The 15938-nt window shown below is 35.7% G+C and overlaps 1 protein-coding gene across 4 annotated transcripts in view; it reads right to left on the reverse strand.

The window, feature by feature from the left end:
• The window catches only part of HSPBAP1 (HSPB1 associated protein 1), a 95152-nt gene that overhangs the window by 14409 nt on the left and 64805 nt on the right, over nt 1-15938 (reverse strand). For 3 of the 4 annotated variants that reach the window (XM_089103785.1, XM_089103788.1, XM_089103784.1), the window contains one exon: nt 13641-13754. The exons of the other annotated variant lie outside the window; for it this stretch is intronic. In XM_089103785.1, coding sequence (XP_088959911.1) covers nt 13641-13754 — 114 coding nt within the window. The remainder of the gene's footprint in view (nt 1-13640; nt 13755-15938) is intronic. 4 annotated transcript variants of the gene reach the window in all.

The raw sequence follows: 15938 nt of genomic DNA on the forward strand, positions 1-15938 counted from the left end.
ATATTGACTTTGCAGCCAGTTTAGCTTTAAATCTGTATATTTTATGCACCCCTAAATACATGGGTAGCACATAAAATGTAGAAAAATTGACATAAGTATCTAACCCCTTGATTGGTTTTGTTTCTTTGCTATCGATTACATTCCATAGAAATCACGGAGGAATTCGACAAAAGGGTTTAAAAATATTATATTAACTTTGTAGTCAGTTGAACTATCATTTTGTGTCAATCCCCTGATGGCCGAAGATAACCATGGTCTAATAGCCAAATGTTACTTTTAAGTCTCTATATTGCCTCAGACTTTTAACCCAAATTCTTTCTTTCAATGTATAGGCTAATTTAAAACCGAAGTTGTTAATCCCTCGAAACCTTTCAAATGGTACATCTCACGAAAGAGCATTCTAATCGAGCCTAGTTGGTACCATAAGGCTATTCATCACTCTTCATAAGGATTCTACTATGGATAGAGACTGCTAGAGTAGCAGTCCCTGAACTCTATATACCCCTCGTCCCTGAAGACGACCGTGTTCTGACTACCGATCCTTAATTTAAACTCTCTTACTTGTCTTTGATTTTTATTTTTCATTTGAATTATTTTGAAGTTACAATTTTATTAATTAATTTTATAAATTATTTAACTAATTAATTAAAAATAATTATTTTAAAATTCGAAAAAAAATATTGTTTTTTTTATGAATTATGCATCGAGTGGACCGTTTGTATTTTTGTTCTACTTCAATATGGTCACTAAAACGTTTGGGACATTTAATTGTAAGATTGTTATAAACTTTATATAAGAAACTTTAAAAAAAAAAGCATAAATCAACAGGTTTTCTCTCAATGAAAGGGCAATGATTAAATCACAGTAGCAGAATAAACCTAGTCTTGCCAAATATGTATTTTGAAATCTTGAAAACTTAATAGGTATCAAAACAATTGCACAATCTCTTAATAGGTAAGAGTGCCAAAATATTTTAAATAGCATTTCAAACAAGGCTGATAAGCTGGGTGTAGTTGCAGGAATTACTACCCTATTTTTACGACAACGCCCAAATGCATTTCAAACTTGAAATAATAAATTTGCACAAATAAATACACCTTATGTTAAACGAGTTTCAACGGCTTTAAAATTTGGTTTATCGGATTAGGAACGTTCTTCAGACTGAGTATCAAGACATTGTGGGGTGTCACGTAGAGGCATTTTAGGTATAGCAAATGGGTTTATGCTTAAGAAATTACCCATGATAAATTTATTTCTATAAAAAACATTATGTTGCAACATCATCCTTCTACACTTGAAATCCTTTGTCCGTGAGGGCAGGGATTCAAGTTCTGACGTGGCTGGTTATTTTTTTTGGAACTGGGTTAGTGGCGTGACTCTGTGAGCTTATTCAGACTCGATCCAGCTCTAAAGGGAGCTTGGAGGAATCTGGGGAAGGTACACAGGAAGGGTGTGTGAAAACAGAGGATGGCTGGCCCCCAAACCCTAGTTATACTTCCTGACTGAAAAGCCAAAAACGGAGATAAGTACCACCGGTAGGGACTGTAAAGCCCAATGCCGTATTCTTTACTTTTTTTTAACATTATCCTTACCTTGTGAATAGTCCGATATAAGACAAGAACATTCAGAACAAAAAACTTGTGAAAATTGCCAACAATTAATTCACTACCAAATTATACAGAAAAAAAAATTATGCACCAGATAAAACCCTCAACTCTACAGGGATAAAAGTCCTTTTTGTGGGTATTAGATAAAAGAATCAGAATAGAGAAGGAGATAAAAAGACCTGAAAATTCCCCATAGACTGATTAATTATATAGTATATATTTTTCTTCGTTGATTTCTTTCTTTGTCCTGACTAATTGGACCCATTGGATGACTTGTGTAATTCCAAAGAAAAGGGAACCTCAGACGCAATGGTTTTCGCATGTTACGCTATAGTGATAAGAACAATCAACTTAAAAAAAAATTCAATAAATAAGGATTGCCATTCAGGGACTGCAAGAAAAGAAACTGAAAATAGACTTTCGGAAACTACTGACAACTGAGAAGAAGCCTAGAAGATTACTAAAAGAGTGCAGAGCGTTTTACCTGATAACGTTTAAGCGCAAAAATGTTGGACATGAACTAAATTAATTAAATAAAACTTTCCGAAAAATAAGTTTTTCAAAGAAAAGTAAAGGCCATTTTAAACTTAACATTGGCACTTTACTGAAAACGAATTATATTACAAATGTTTTCTTTTGTACTTAATATTGAAAAAAAATATAAAAATTACAGTAAAATTTTGAACTGATGAGCTTTTAGCAATTAATATCATTATGCATCAAATATTCAGTTTAATTTATTAGTTCTTTTCAAGATTGGTCAAGACAAATATAGTTTCACTACAAGCAAAATTTGGATACTGCCCCCTTCTTTAACTGTAAAAACCTAAAGCCTTCTGCGTCATCGGTGCTTCACTGAAAACGAATTACTCGTATATTACATATTTATTATTTTCCAGTTCTTACAGCATTAAAATGAAAATAAAAATTACAGTGAAAAAAAACTTGATCTGATGGATCTTTCAACAATTAATATAATTATATATCTAATATTCTATTTTATTTTGTTTATACTTTCCAAGACTGTTCAAGATTCATACCATTATGCCATTTTTTTTTTAACTTTTCCATTTTTTTAAATAATCTTGTAAGTTTGTTATGAAATAATTCTATAGCTTCTAGGTATTTTTATTTTAGCATAAAACTGCACATCAAACTTTGTGGAATATGTATTTTATTGCATGAAACACCAAAATATAATAAAATGTCAAGTTTCGGAGTGTTCCACCACTCGCAAGCAAGTGCCATTGGTATTTTGAATCCGCATGGTCAATTTAGGGGGTGAAGGGTAGGCTAATTCTCGTAGCAGCCCTATTCCGTCGTGGTATGGTTCACATTTTCACTATCATGGACTATCTCTATGTCCGGACTATCATATAATCTACCAAGCATAAAACTACCCCAAATCAGTATCAATAAATAAATGAAACCCAAAACGAACAAAAATTAAAATAGATATTAGAGTAACGAGCATAAATTAATATGAGTAGGGTTCAAAACCACTATGCTTTCTAAAAGCCAGAATATAATTTGTACTTTACTGAAAAAAAATTCAAATGAGTTTACTGAAAAAAAATGTGCATTATCAATTTAATATACATATGCTGATATTTATTCCCTAAAATCTTAATTAATTTCTGATTTCTTAAAGTTACAAAAGTGAAAATATTTCAAAGAATTGTTTTCAGTAAAGCGCCAATGACGCAGTAGGTTTTAGGCTTCTGCAGTGAGACGATTAATATATATTGTATTTTTGTTCGCATTGATTGTTTATTTAATTTCTGATCGTTTTAAGTTTCATTTATACTTTAATATTTGTTTTCGTCTTAAGCTTGATTTTCATATTCAATCGAAGCATTACTCGCTTTAAGATCTATTTATTCCTTTATATTATTACTTGCTGTATGTTTTTTGCTATGATTGTTTATTTAATTTCTGTTCGTTTTGGGTTTGATTTATTCTTTAATAGTAATTTCTGGTCGTTTTGAGTTTGAATTTTGACAGGTTTTTGTATCTGCTGAGCACAAATTTGAAATAGTGTTTAATTTTCTTCTAAAAACTTATTTTTCTGAAAGTTTTTTTAATTATCTTTTGTTCGTTTTTGATTGCAACAAATCTCAAGTTTTTTTTTGGCATGGGGGGGGTTGCGTTGGGTCCGGTTATTCTTGACTTTAAAAACGGATCTAGAACTTTCAGTTTAAATCGAATGAGGCTTTTTTCAAAGTCTATACGATTCCCTCTTTGATGAAAACTTTATATATGAACAATAGACAGCTTGCATAACTTGTGGACAGCGATTGACAACAATGAATGGATTGAAAAAATAGCTCCAATAAGGGGGTTTAGACCATTTCACTTGCTGACACAAAGGGATCACGGCTGTTTGGAATTGACCTTAATAGGAATTTGTGTGCCAAAGCAATTTTGCATCTATCACAGAGTATGTATTTTAACCTTATAATTGGATAATTGTAATAGATTTCCTATGTGTTCTTCCCATTCAAAACCCCTTCCCATAAGTTATAAACACCCCTTAATAAGTTATGCCCCAGGGCATAACTTACAACGTCTACCCCTGGGCCCTGGTGGGCTGTGTCGACACCGGAGTTTTTATTATCAGAGCTTTGAACTATTTTAACAAAATGTCTATCTCAAAATTTTTATCTGATGCATTTAGGACGTGGAGGAGGGAGAGGGGCTAGTTGCCCTTCAATCTATTTTGGCTCTTAAAAAGTGAACAAGAACTTTCAATTTCCAATCAAACGAGCCCTCTCTAAAGTTTATACGAGCATCCTTCCATAAGAAATAATACGAAGGAAACGGAGAATCCTTAAATTCCAACCTTTGCCCTGAGGGCTTTGGGGGAGTTGTAATCCTCAAAGACCTAATTTCCAGAACTTAAAACTACGTTTGATAAAATGGCTGTCTTAAAATTTTGATTGGATGTGTTTGGGAAAAAGGTGGGCGTGACAGGGGGAATAGTTGCCCTCAAATCACTTTCGACTATTACAAAGGGCCCTCGGAATTTCGAATCGAATGAGCCTTTTTTGAAGTTTCTATGACACCGCCGTCTATAAAAACCTTATATGCCCCCAGGGCATAACTTAAAACCCTTGCCCTGAGGGTTGTGGGGGATTGTCCTCCTCAAAAACATATTTTCTATCTGAAAACCAACTACGCTGAATAAAATGGTTATCTCAAAATTTTGATTGGATGTGTTTGGGGGAATGATGGGCGTAGGGGTGGGGGCTAGTTGCCCTCCAATCACTTTCGACTATTAAAAAGGGCACTAGCCCTTTAATTTCCAATGGAATGAGCCTGTTTTGAAGTTTCTACGACAACGCCTTTTATAAAAACCTTATATGCCCCCAGGGTATAACTTAAAACCCTTGCCCTAAGGGTTGTGGGAGAGTGTCCTCCTGAAAAATATATTTTCAATCTGGAAATTCACTACGCTGAACAAAAAAGGCTATCTCAAAATTTTGACTGGATGTCTTTAGGGGAATGATGGGCGTAGGGGGGGGGGGCTAGTTGCCCTCCAATCACTTTCGACTATTAAAAAGGGCACGATCCCTTTGAATTTCCAATCGAATTAATCTTTTTTGAAGTTTCTACGACAACGCCTTCTATAAAAACTTTATATGCCCCCAGGGCATATCTTAAAACCCTTGCCCAGAGGGTTTTGGGGGAGTTTCCTCCTCAAAAACATATTTTCTATCTGGAAATCAACTACGCTGAATAAAATGGCTATCTAAAAATTTTGATTGTATGTGTTGGGGGGAAGGAGGGGCGGAGAGGGGGGGTCCAGTTGCCCTCCAATCACTTTCGTCTATTCAAAACGGCACTTTCACTTTGAATTTCTAATCAAATGAGCCTTTTTTGAAGTGTTTACGACAAAGTTTTCTATAAAAAACCTTAATTGGCCCCCGGGAATGTCTTATAACCAGCGCTCTAGGGGTTGCGGAGGAGTGTCCTCCACAAAAATATATTTTCTATCCGGAAATCAACTACGCTTAACAAAATGGCTATCTGAACATTTTGATTGCATGTGTTTGGGGGAATCATGGGCGTGGGGGGGGGGGGAAGGGGCTATTTACCCACCAAACACTTTCAATAATTAAAAAGGGTAATAACCTTTTAATTTAGATTCTAATGAGCATGTTTTTAATTTTCTATGACAACGCCTTCTATAAAAACCTTATATGTCCCCTGAGCATAACTTAAAACCCTAGCCCTGAGGATTTTGGGGGAGTATCCTCCTCAAAAATATATTTTCTATCTGGAACTCAACAACGCTGAACAAAATAGCTATCTCACATTTTTGTTGGGATGTGTTTGAGGGAATGATGGACGTGGGGGGGCTATTTGCCATCCAATCATTTTGGAATATTAAAAAGGGCAATAGCCCTTTAATATCCAATCGAATGAGCCTGTTTTGAAGTTTCTACGACAGCACCTTCTATAAAAACCTTATATGTCTCCAGGGCATAACTTAAAACCCTTGCCCTGAGGGTTGTGGGGGAGTGTCCACCTCAAAAATATATTTCCTATCTGGAAATCAACTACGCTGAAAAAATGGCTATCTGAAAATTTTGATTAGATGTGTTTGGGGAAATGATGGGCGTGGGGGGGGGGGGAGGGGGGCTAGTTACACTCCGATCACTTTCGACTATTAAAAAGGGCATTAGCTCTTTAATTTCCAATCGAATAAGCCTGTTTTGAAGTTTCTACGATAACACCTTCTATAAAAACCTTATATGCCCCCAGGGGATAATTTAAAACCCTTGCCCTGAGGGTTGTGGGGGAGTGTCCTCCTCAAAAATATATTTTCTATCTGAAAATCAACTACGCTGAGCAAAATGGCCATTTCAAAATTTTGATTGGATGTGCTTGGGGGAATGATGGGCGTGGGGGGGGCTAGTTGCCCTCCAATCATTTTCGACTATTAAAAAGGGCACTAGAACTCTCGATTTCCAATCGAATGAGCCCCCTTTGAAGCTTCTACGACGACCCCTTCCATATGAAGTGCCTCTGGGAAAAAAAATAAATAATAATAAAACATTGGAGCCGTATGGCCTTTACTATAAGCAACGCTACAGCGTTGCCTCTGATAAGAGGAAGTGTGTAATGCCCTGACATTTCGCTGCTGTTGGTACAAATACTTCTTCCTGTTTATTAGCCATTAATGATAATATTCCTGCCGAGTATTTTATGGGAGAATCAACTGGTGTTTCAATGTATTTGAAACACATAGAGGATTATTTTGAAATGAAAACTACCTCAGCCAGTAGTTATCTATTTTAATCCTCTTGTTATAGAAAACAGTTTTCTCTTATATTTCAGACGTTTTCCTCCACGATTATCATACGTCTAAAACTCTGTAAGTTTCCAGTAATTTAAAACTCTGTAAGTTAAAACTCTGTAGTGTTTTGTGATAAAAATGATCTAAAGATCCATCAAGTTTCTTAGAAAATATACAAACACTATAGTGCATGACCATAAAATGTATGAGCAAATTAAATTAGTTAAAGGAGGGGCAGAACCACATAGATTCGCTTGCCCGGATGTCCTTGCTCTTTCTTCAGTCTGTGACATTTTTACGTGCACTAACAAAAAAAAGTAAAAGAACCATGTGTTTTAGATATGTGAAATTTCTCTTAGAAATTCCCCTATGGTCTATAAAAAGTTGGGTGATCGCCACTTATGATTCGGTTGAACCCCTTACTTAGCTACAAGATGTTTTGAAAGGCTGGATCAGTCTCGGATATTTTCCCAGGCAATCAAGTGCTAGTTTATCTTTTATTTGTGTACTTGTATATGTGTTGGTATTTTTTGTATTTTTCTTATTTACTCTATTATAATACCCTCGTGCGTCTTTATGGGCAGTAAAACTTTATTCATTCATAGCGATGCCTTACTACAAGATGTTTTGAAAGGCTGGATCAGTCTCGGATATTTTCCCAGGCAATCAAGTGCTAGTTTATCTTTTATTTGTGTACTTGTATATGTGTTGGTATTTTTTGTATTTTTCTTATTTACTCTATTATAATACCCTCGTGCGTCTTTATGGGCAGTAAAACTTTATTCATTCATAGCGATGCCAGACACAACTTTGGTGATCAATAAGCTCTTGACAAATTACTAGGATGGCTAGTTTATTTTTGGATCTGATCAAACCATTCAATACTCTAGACCTAGTCTTGGGCCTAGATTCTAAGCCACCGGATAATATTAACGAAAGGTGAATTTTATAGTTTAACAAGTATTCTTTGTTTTTAATTCGGAGTTATTTACAGAATAGAATTATACGTACAAGTAAATTTTTTCTTCAGATAACAATATTGTTAATTTGGTTATCCACCTGGGATCGGTAATAGCTCTTTCCCTCGTTTTAATTTTATCGATGATATACCAACTGTAATTCCAGCAATTTTTATAAGTTGTAAGTTTTATAAGTTTTAATTTTATAAGATGTGAATGATGCTGCACTTCATTTGATCAAGGTCAATATATTTTCCTTTAACTACAATATAACGTTATCGAGCATTGTCCAAGTGGAACGGCTACTCATCTCCACAAACAGTTCAACAATACGGAAGATAAACAAAAATTCAAAAAGGGATCATTTCTTTTAATAGACGGTAATATTTCATTAAAAAATACTGGATATTTCGGTCACATATGCTGTGACATTCATCAGCAGAAACATTGTCACTGCACATGTGACCGAAATATAAAGTATTTTTTAGCAATTATCACTGTCTATTAAAAGTACTAATCCCTATTTTAACTTTTATTTATCGTCATGGAAAGGCAGTGTGGTCTTCAAAATTATCTGCGACATATTAGTGCGTAAAACAAACCGTTTTAACCTAAATGTGGGTCAATCAACTTTTATTATATTACTGCAGTTTTCTAACTGTTATCCTTGGATATCAGATAGAATCTCCATGAACGGAATTACTAAGTGCGTCCACTAAGCAATTTTGAATTATTGTTGATTAAACCTTGTCGTTTGGCTATCATGTGAAGATCTTAGTTAAATATTGTTATGAAGTCATGGGATTATCTAGGAATTAAAACGTACTTTCACTTCAAATGTCTTAAGTTATTATTTTCTCCTCTAAAGCGACAAAATATTTCGTACTGTTAGTCAGTAAGACTTGATGATTTCCACTGTATATTTCAGCCCAGGTATATGTTCCAGAATGATACTATTAAAGTACGTTGTGAAATAGGGATCTCGAATCAGTGAGATCAATATATAGAGAAAGGAATATAGAGAATAGCATGCCTACAGCAGGCTTGGACGACTGTTACACTGTAGCACTCGCAATTTTATATGTAGTCGTTTTAACGGCCACTATTCCAACTTGTTTGGGCTGTATTTTAAGAGAGTGATACTGCTCATCATAATGTTTTTCAGAGAAGAGGTAACACTGAGGCTTCTCGCATGGTTTAAAGTCGTAAATGCTCTAAGTTTTGAAACAAACTTGGCCCATATACATAGGAAATTCATACTCCGCTCAATTCAAGCCTGAATTGCAAGCCGTGCTTTTAGTCACCCATATCTTCGAATTAGATTGACCGGAGTTACAGTATATTTTTTTTATCTATTGTGGTTTCACATTAGAAAATATAAAATATCAATTAAACAAAACATTTTTATTATTGTAATTTATTTCATGTTGCTTCAGGATCATATCATGCATTGTAAAACGGAGCCACAAACAGAAATTTTTAAGTTTTTTTTTAATACTGTAATATTAAGCAAGTTTTATCTATTATTGAAAGTAAAATTTAAATGGTGGTAAAGGAATTACCACCAACACATAAGTATAATTGGATCGTGTTTTTCTCCTCTTTTTCAGAAATGGACGATTTGAGATAGACTTAAACTTAGGTTTATTTAGACATACACTCTAGCACAAGGCTAATTTATGCAGTCTTTTCAAAACAAATAAAAACATATACTTATGTTAAATTACTACGACTTGTTCTACACTTCCACAAAATAGGGAAAGAACGAATTTCGATAACGATTTGTTTTGAATTTTACGGAGACTAATTTCAGCTTTGACCTGGTTCAGGCATTCACTGCAGCATCTTATGGAAAGACGTGGCGGTGCTGAGGTGAAACAGGCAGCTTTTTTCCACAAAATATTATCTCGTATATATATATATATATATATATATATATATATATATATATATATATATATATATATATATATATATATATATATATATATATATATATATATATATATATATATATATATATATATATATATATATATATATATATATATATATATATATATATATATGTATATGTATATATATATATATAGTTGTGGTCTTACATAGCTAAGATAGGCAGATTCGACACTGTCGTTATCACAACTAAATTGGCGCATTGCAGTGAGTGTTTGGATTGATGCGTTTTCGGCTTTTACAAGATTATCAACATGCTCGGTAAACTTCGAAAGCACATCAGACGAAAGCCCAACTCTCTAGATTTTTTACGACAAAACAACTGGAAATAGCAATGGGAGAGGTCACATTTTAGAGGGCAAGACTTGATTATGTTCGATTTGGCATGGTTGACAGTCAATTTGTATTCTTCGCAATCACAAAAGAATGACCTTAGAAGGTTATCGCTTAACTGCGACTTTATTCCTTTGTTAGATACTATATACTTAAGAACAAAGAAGAGATCATCTACAAACCTGAACCATTCATCAAATTTTCTAGCGCTAAGTTAATAAGGCATACGAAGATAAAGCCGGCAAGTTTAGTCCCTTGTGGGGCTCCGTACGTTATGTTTGTCCATTCTGAGGTAATGTCCCCTTCAAAAAGTGGGAACGAGAACTGTGTTCGATTTTTCAGGAAACTCAGAACAAGAGCTAGAGTACGTTTGTGGGCATCCATGGTTTTCATATTCATGGTCGCAAAATAGTGGCTCATGTTGTTGAATGCTTTCTGAAACTCTACTATTACAAGGTCAGCACATGTAGGTTACTAGCATTATCAAGCGATTTGATATGTTTGAAAGACCGCTGAAGAAAGCTGCCTCAACTCAAAAGAGGTGAGAAAAAGAATTTGCCATTGGTTAGATTGCTTTCATTAAAACACGGTATGCACTGGACTTCAATTCATCAAAATTTCACAAACGCTAGGATGGAAACCTATTTTTTCTTTAAACCTGGGCGTCATATACATGCAACATTCGACCAATCATTCATAAGTCCTCATCACACTGCTATAAGCAGACAGCACAGCATCCTCGGCTAAAAAATTATCTCAAAGCAGAGGCCTTCCAAAAGGGGGGGGGGGTGGGATCATTCCAAATAAGGCACTACGACCCAGCCTGCGCTTTGCTGCAAGAGTTTTAACCGTCTCTATTCGGTAATCATTTTCATGATTTGTGGACTACTGTAATTTCTTGGTTCAAAGATTGATTTTGCAAAACATTGAAGTTCATAGCTTGAATAGTTCATCGGTTGGTTCAGCGTCGGTTCACAGATGTTGAGAGCGTCAGGATGGTCGTCAATTTCTTCCTTACCTTAGACCTTAGTTCCTCCAGGGTCAGGTGTGGCACACAGGGCATGTTGTGTGTTTATATTGAATAAAGTAAAAGTCAAAGTCAAATTCGCCAGACGTTTCGGAGCGGAGCAGTAGCCATGACGTCCTCCCACTGTGATTGTAGCGACAGCTCAGCACTCCGAAGGTCTCGGTCGTACTGTCGTCGGAGGGTGTTTCGGTCACCCTCTTTTCGCCCACTTCGTGTTGCTACTCGTAGGCAGCATTCGGAAGACGGTCTCCTGACATTCGGAAGACATGACCAAGATAGGTCCATCTTCTCTGCTTCAGGAGGTCTGTGACTGGTGGTTGACCTATTCGTCTGCGGACCACCACGTTCGTGACCCTGTCCTGCCACGAAATGTTAAAAATTCTTCAGAGGCAGACATTTTCAAATGGTAGACTACGTTTTTACAGCTGGACATCTTCCATCATGGATTCATCTTCCAGCAATCACTTGCATAAAGGAGAATGGACATGACGTTGCTATTCAACAGACGAAGCTTTAGGCACAAAGAGTATTTTTTGCTTTACCGTACTGGTTTCAGTTTGTTGAATGCCAATGTTGCTTTTCGAATCCTCCTTTTTATCTCGTTGACTATTCCGCCATCATATTGGATGCAACTTCCAAGATATTTGAACTCCTAGACTTGTTCGCTTGTTTTTCCGTTGCATTTAAGGATCAAAGGTGAGTTGGATGTGGTCATGGTCTTCGATTTACTAAAGTTGTCTATTAGTCCCAGTTTCTCAGCCCAGTCACAGCAGTCACACTTTCATAGTCCCACTATGGTATCAAGTAGTAGCTGCAAACGTAAACGTACCTGCAAACGTGGAGCTGCAATTCACTAACTTTTACACCAAAGCCTGATGCTTGCCATAGGACATAATCCATTACTATGACGAATAGGAACGGGGATAACACATATCCTTGATACAACCCAGAGAGAATCTTGAAGAATCGTATCTCCCATCTTCCGTTCGGACACAACATTCACTCTCTTCGTGGAGGGAATTATTATTCGAACTAGTTTATTAGGTACTCCATAAAATTTCCAAATCTTCCATAAAACATCGCGATCGATGGAGTCGAACCCTTTTTCAAAATCAATGAAGAGCAGATTACTTCAGACTGTCATTTAAAATTATAAAGTATTGAAAAGTCACCGAAGAGTTTAACTTTTCTTTTGCATGGATAACACTGAGCTAGAAAGGCAAAATCTTAGAAAGCATGTAAAATACTTAACCAGACTGAGGCTTAAAAATTATTATTTGTAAATGTATATCTAGCCAGTAAACTAGTTAATGATAAAACATTTGAGGAGAGTGGAGAATAACCACTATGGTCTTAAACCTAATAGCACCACCTACTGAGCATATTGACATACTTCTTACTAAACAAAATTTACCGTTTTCTTCAGATATTGTATTATTGGTGACATTCTAGCACCTCAAGATGTTTACAAAACCAACTATATATTTTTCCCTTGATGCAACCCCAGGAGGGACTTCCAAGAAGGAAGTGACTTGTGCAGAAATAGATTGAGCATAAATTGTATATATTTTTGAAAATGGAAAATGGCGAAACTGATTTAATTTGACAAAATCAAAAACGTTTTAATTTTTGACGATATTACTCAAGGCCAATGCTGCAATTAGAGATGTTGTTTGATGTTAACGATCCTTTTTCAAGAGTGCTAAATGCACCAATAGACATCTTTCTACCTACATAAAAGCGCAGGGTTAAAAAGTTTGCCACCCTACAGAAACTCAAGGGTAGACCATTTGCCAACAAAGAATTTCCTTCGCCCAACTAAATAGCCTATTCTATTTTTTTTTTAAGTTCACCATTGAAGGGCCTTTTACCTAAAAAGCGAGTAATCGCACACAAAATTCGCGCAGACACTTGGATTGAAAAAACAAGTCTGCTCCCTTTTTGCCACTGAGACTTGGACAATTTTATTTAAACCTACAAATGCTTGTAAATATTTGTAAGATTATTGTCCAAGGAAAACAAAATTGTTTCAACGAACAACTTCCGGATTTTCTAATTAAATTACAGATTTCATTTTTTTTAATTGACTCACGCTAATCCAGCTGCTGAAAATAAAGGCTTGCCTTCATCGAATTTTAATGTTAATTTACACTATTGTTTGAATGTTTAGAGCTTCTGATATTTCCAAATCTTTTTTTTAGACAAAATCAACTACTTTTCATATATGGAAACATACAAATATACAACATCTATGAATTTGCCACGAAGCTATGAAGCTTCCTCCAGCACAGCCAAAAGGATGTGCCCTGCACCCTAAGTTCCTTGTAACTGTCTTTCCTTGTATGGCATATAAAGAAGAAAAATATTAAATTTGGGGTCCAGAGCTTTGGTTATTTTATATTGACTTTGGTAGAAAGTCTGCACAGAGTCTGCAAAAAAGAAGAAAGGATTTTTACCTCATTGGGGTTCAAAATAAGGTTCTCTGCATCACTGAAACTAAGGTTTTGAGTGACAAAGCTTATAAGGGTCCTGACTATACTTTCTTTCACTCTTTCTTCTGAATCATTTACCTGAAATATGAAACTTATATATTTTAATAAAACTAACTATTTCTTTTAAATTGAGCTCATTTTTAACTGCATTTACAAATACAGAATATAATAACTATTAGACCCTACTCGATACATCCTTAATCAAATCTTCAAAATGTTAAGCGCAGTCAGTTTGGTCATGCGTGTGTATGTGTTAAGCCCAAAAGCTAAACAAAGCATATTTTGACAACCAAAAGAAACATAAAGAAGGAAAAAAATAATTTCACAAAATAAAATCCAATGAGCTATGGCATTGCATGCCCTACCAGTATGATGCACCAGCACACACATGCCTTCCATACCCAAAGTACACAACACTCCTTTTAATTTTCAATCTAATCAATTTTCCAATCCTGTAAAAATCAACTGCTAGAAAGGGGATATCCAGCTCAGCCACGATCGTTCGAAGTAGGACCGTGAAAAGTAAAAACACCTTGTCAAACAAAACACAAAGGAGGTGAAAAAATCTTGCCATACTTGAAAATCCCGACAAAAAAAACAGGTAACCTACTGGCTGACTCTGACGCAGAGGTTCAACATAAAAATTTAAGAACGTAAATAGTGCACGTATTATTGTTGACGATTTAAAAGTCAACTCTAGCTCTATAATTAATAAGTTGGTTGAACCCCATATTTACTTACCTGGTTATTTTGTAAAATCTCGAATTTGCAATCACTAAGCTACAGACGTAGTATGTTGGTACTTTTAAAAGCATCTTAGAGTACCCAACTTGTAATTCTTGTGATTTGGACAATGTTGTAACTATATTGTTTGACTCCATCGATCACGAAAGCACGGTGATAATTCAGGTAGGCTACATATATAGTAGCCATCCACCCCGGAATAGTTACAAGTATACTCTACAATGCAACTGCGAACTTTAAAAGGAATACCTTGATAGCTGGCAACTGCAATTTACCAACCTTCTACTGGAGAAAAGGCTTTTCATTTGAACTCTCCCAGCTGAAGAAAGACTCTCCCATCGCTTTCTCTAACTACTATCATGATTTGGTTCTGCTTCAGATGGTTTAAAAACAAGCCAGGCTTTGATTCTTCCTGAGACAAAACTTCCTCGATTTGATATTCCTTAGACAAAAGCAACAATTATAAAGCACAAGGTATCGTACCTCTCTGGGTAAAAGTGATCTTCGTGTAATTGAAGTAAACTTAAACTTTTACAATATCACAAACGAATATATTAAGAAGACCTACAGAAGACAATAAGAGGATGGCTGAGTGGTATGAACTGGGGATTGCTGCTCTCCGGGGATGTAGATCGACAATGTAGTCAAGGACCCACGATTAAGAAAGATCGCTAGAAAATAGTTGTCAGGCTTCAACGAGCTGAAGAAGGTTTGAATATGGAATCTAGGGCAGAAACAAGCGCTGAAAACGAATATCTGGTGGCACATTCAAAATTCCGTGCGCCAATTGCAAAAGGGGCGTATCTGCAGAAATAGAAAAAAAACAAAGATTAGGTATATTTTTATTCTGGGAGTTTTTTTGAGCATTTTGTCTGGTAGAATATCTCTCCATGAGTGCAATTTCAGATACAATTCCACTAATGAGGGATTTCAAGAGTAGAGGGAGAGTATTATATTTCTACTCTACTTTTCACATTTACCTTGCCTTAATTTGCACTTACAAGCATTAAGAATTTACGAGTTCTTCATTTGATCGACATTAGCGCGAAATAGCTATACTCTGTGCAATACTAAGTATTTTTGCAAGTTCTCTCGTCTCCTTAACATTTTCCCTCGTCTCCTTAACATTTTCCTGGGGAGAATGTTGTGCTTCGAGCCCTCGTGAAGCTATTAAATTATAAATGTCCCCATTGATCCTTTGTTTCAGGGAACAGAGAAGCAAATGTTTAATTCCATAGAGTTTATTCACAGCATTTCGGGGTGTGACACAACGAGCTACTTTTTCTCCAAAAGAAAACGAAGATTCTTAGCGTCCGCCAAGAAAAGCGGTCTGTACACGGAGATTCAGTGTGCAGTACAGAAGTTGAGAGATTAAACCTTCACGAAAGCCAGTATGCTTTCTTTCCAAGATGCTGCAAGAAAGGTGATAATTAGCTCTTATGGAATGGATCCTAATCAGTTTTCCCTCAGTGATTTACGAGTACACTTGTACCCTCGTAAGAAGGTGCTGAAAGCGTC

This window comes from Artemia sp. Qi Xiang Cuo, chromosome 18, assembly GCF_049724085.1.
Source record: "Artemia sp. Qi Xiang Cuo chromosome 18, ASM4972408v1, whole genome shotgun sequence".
Lineage (NCBI taxonomy): Eukaryota > Metazoa > Arthropoda > Branchiopoda > Anostraca > Artemiidae > Artemia > Artemia sp. Qi Xiang Cuo.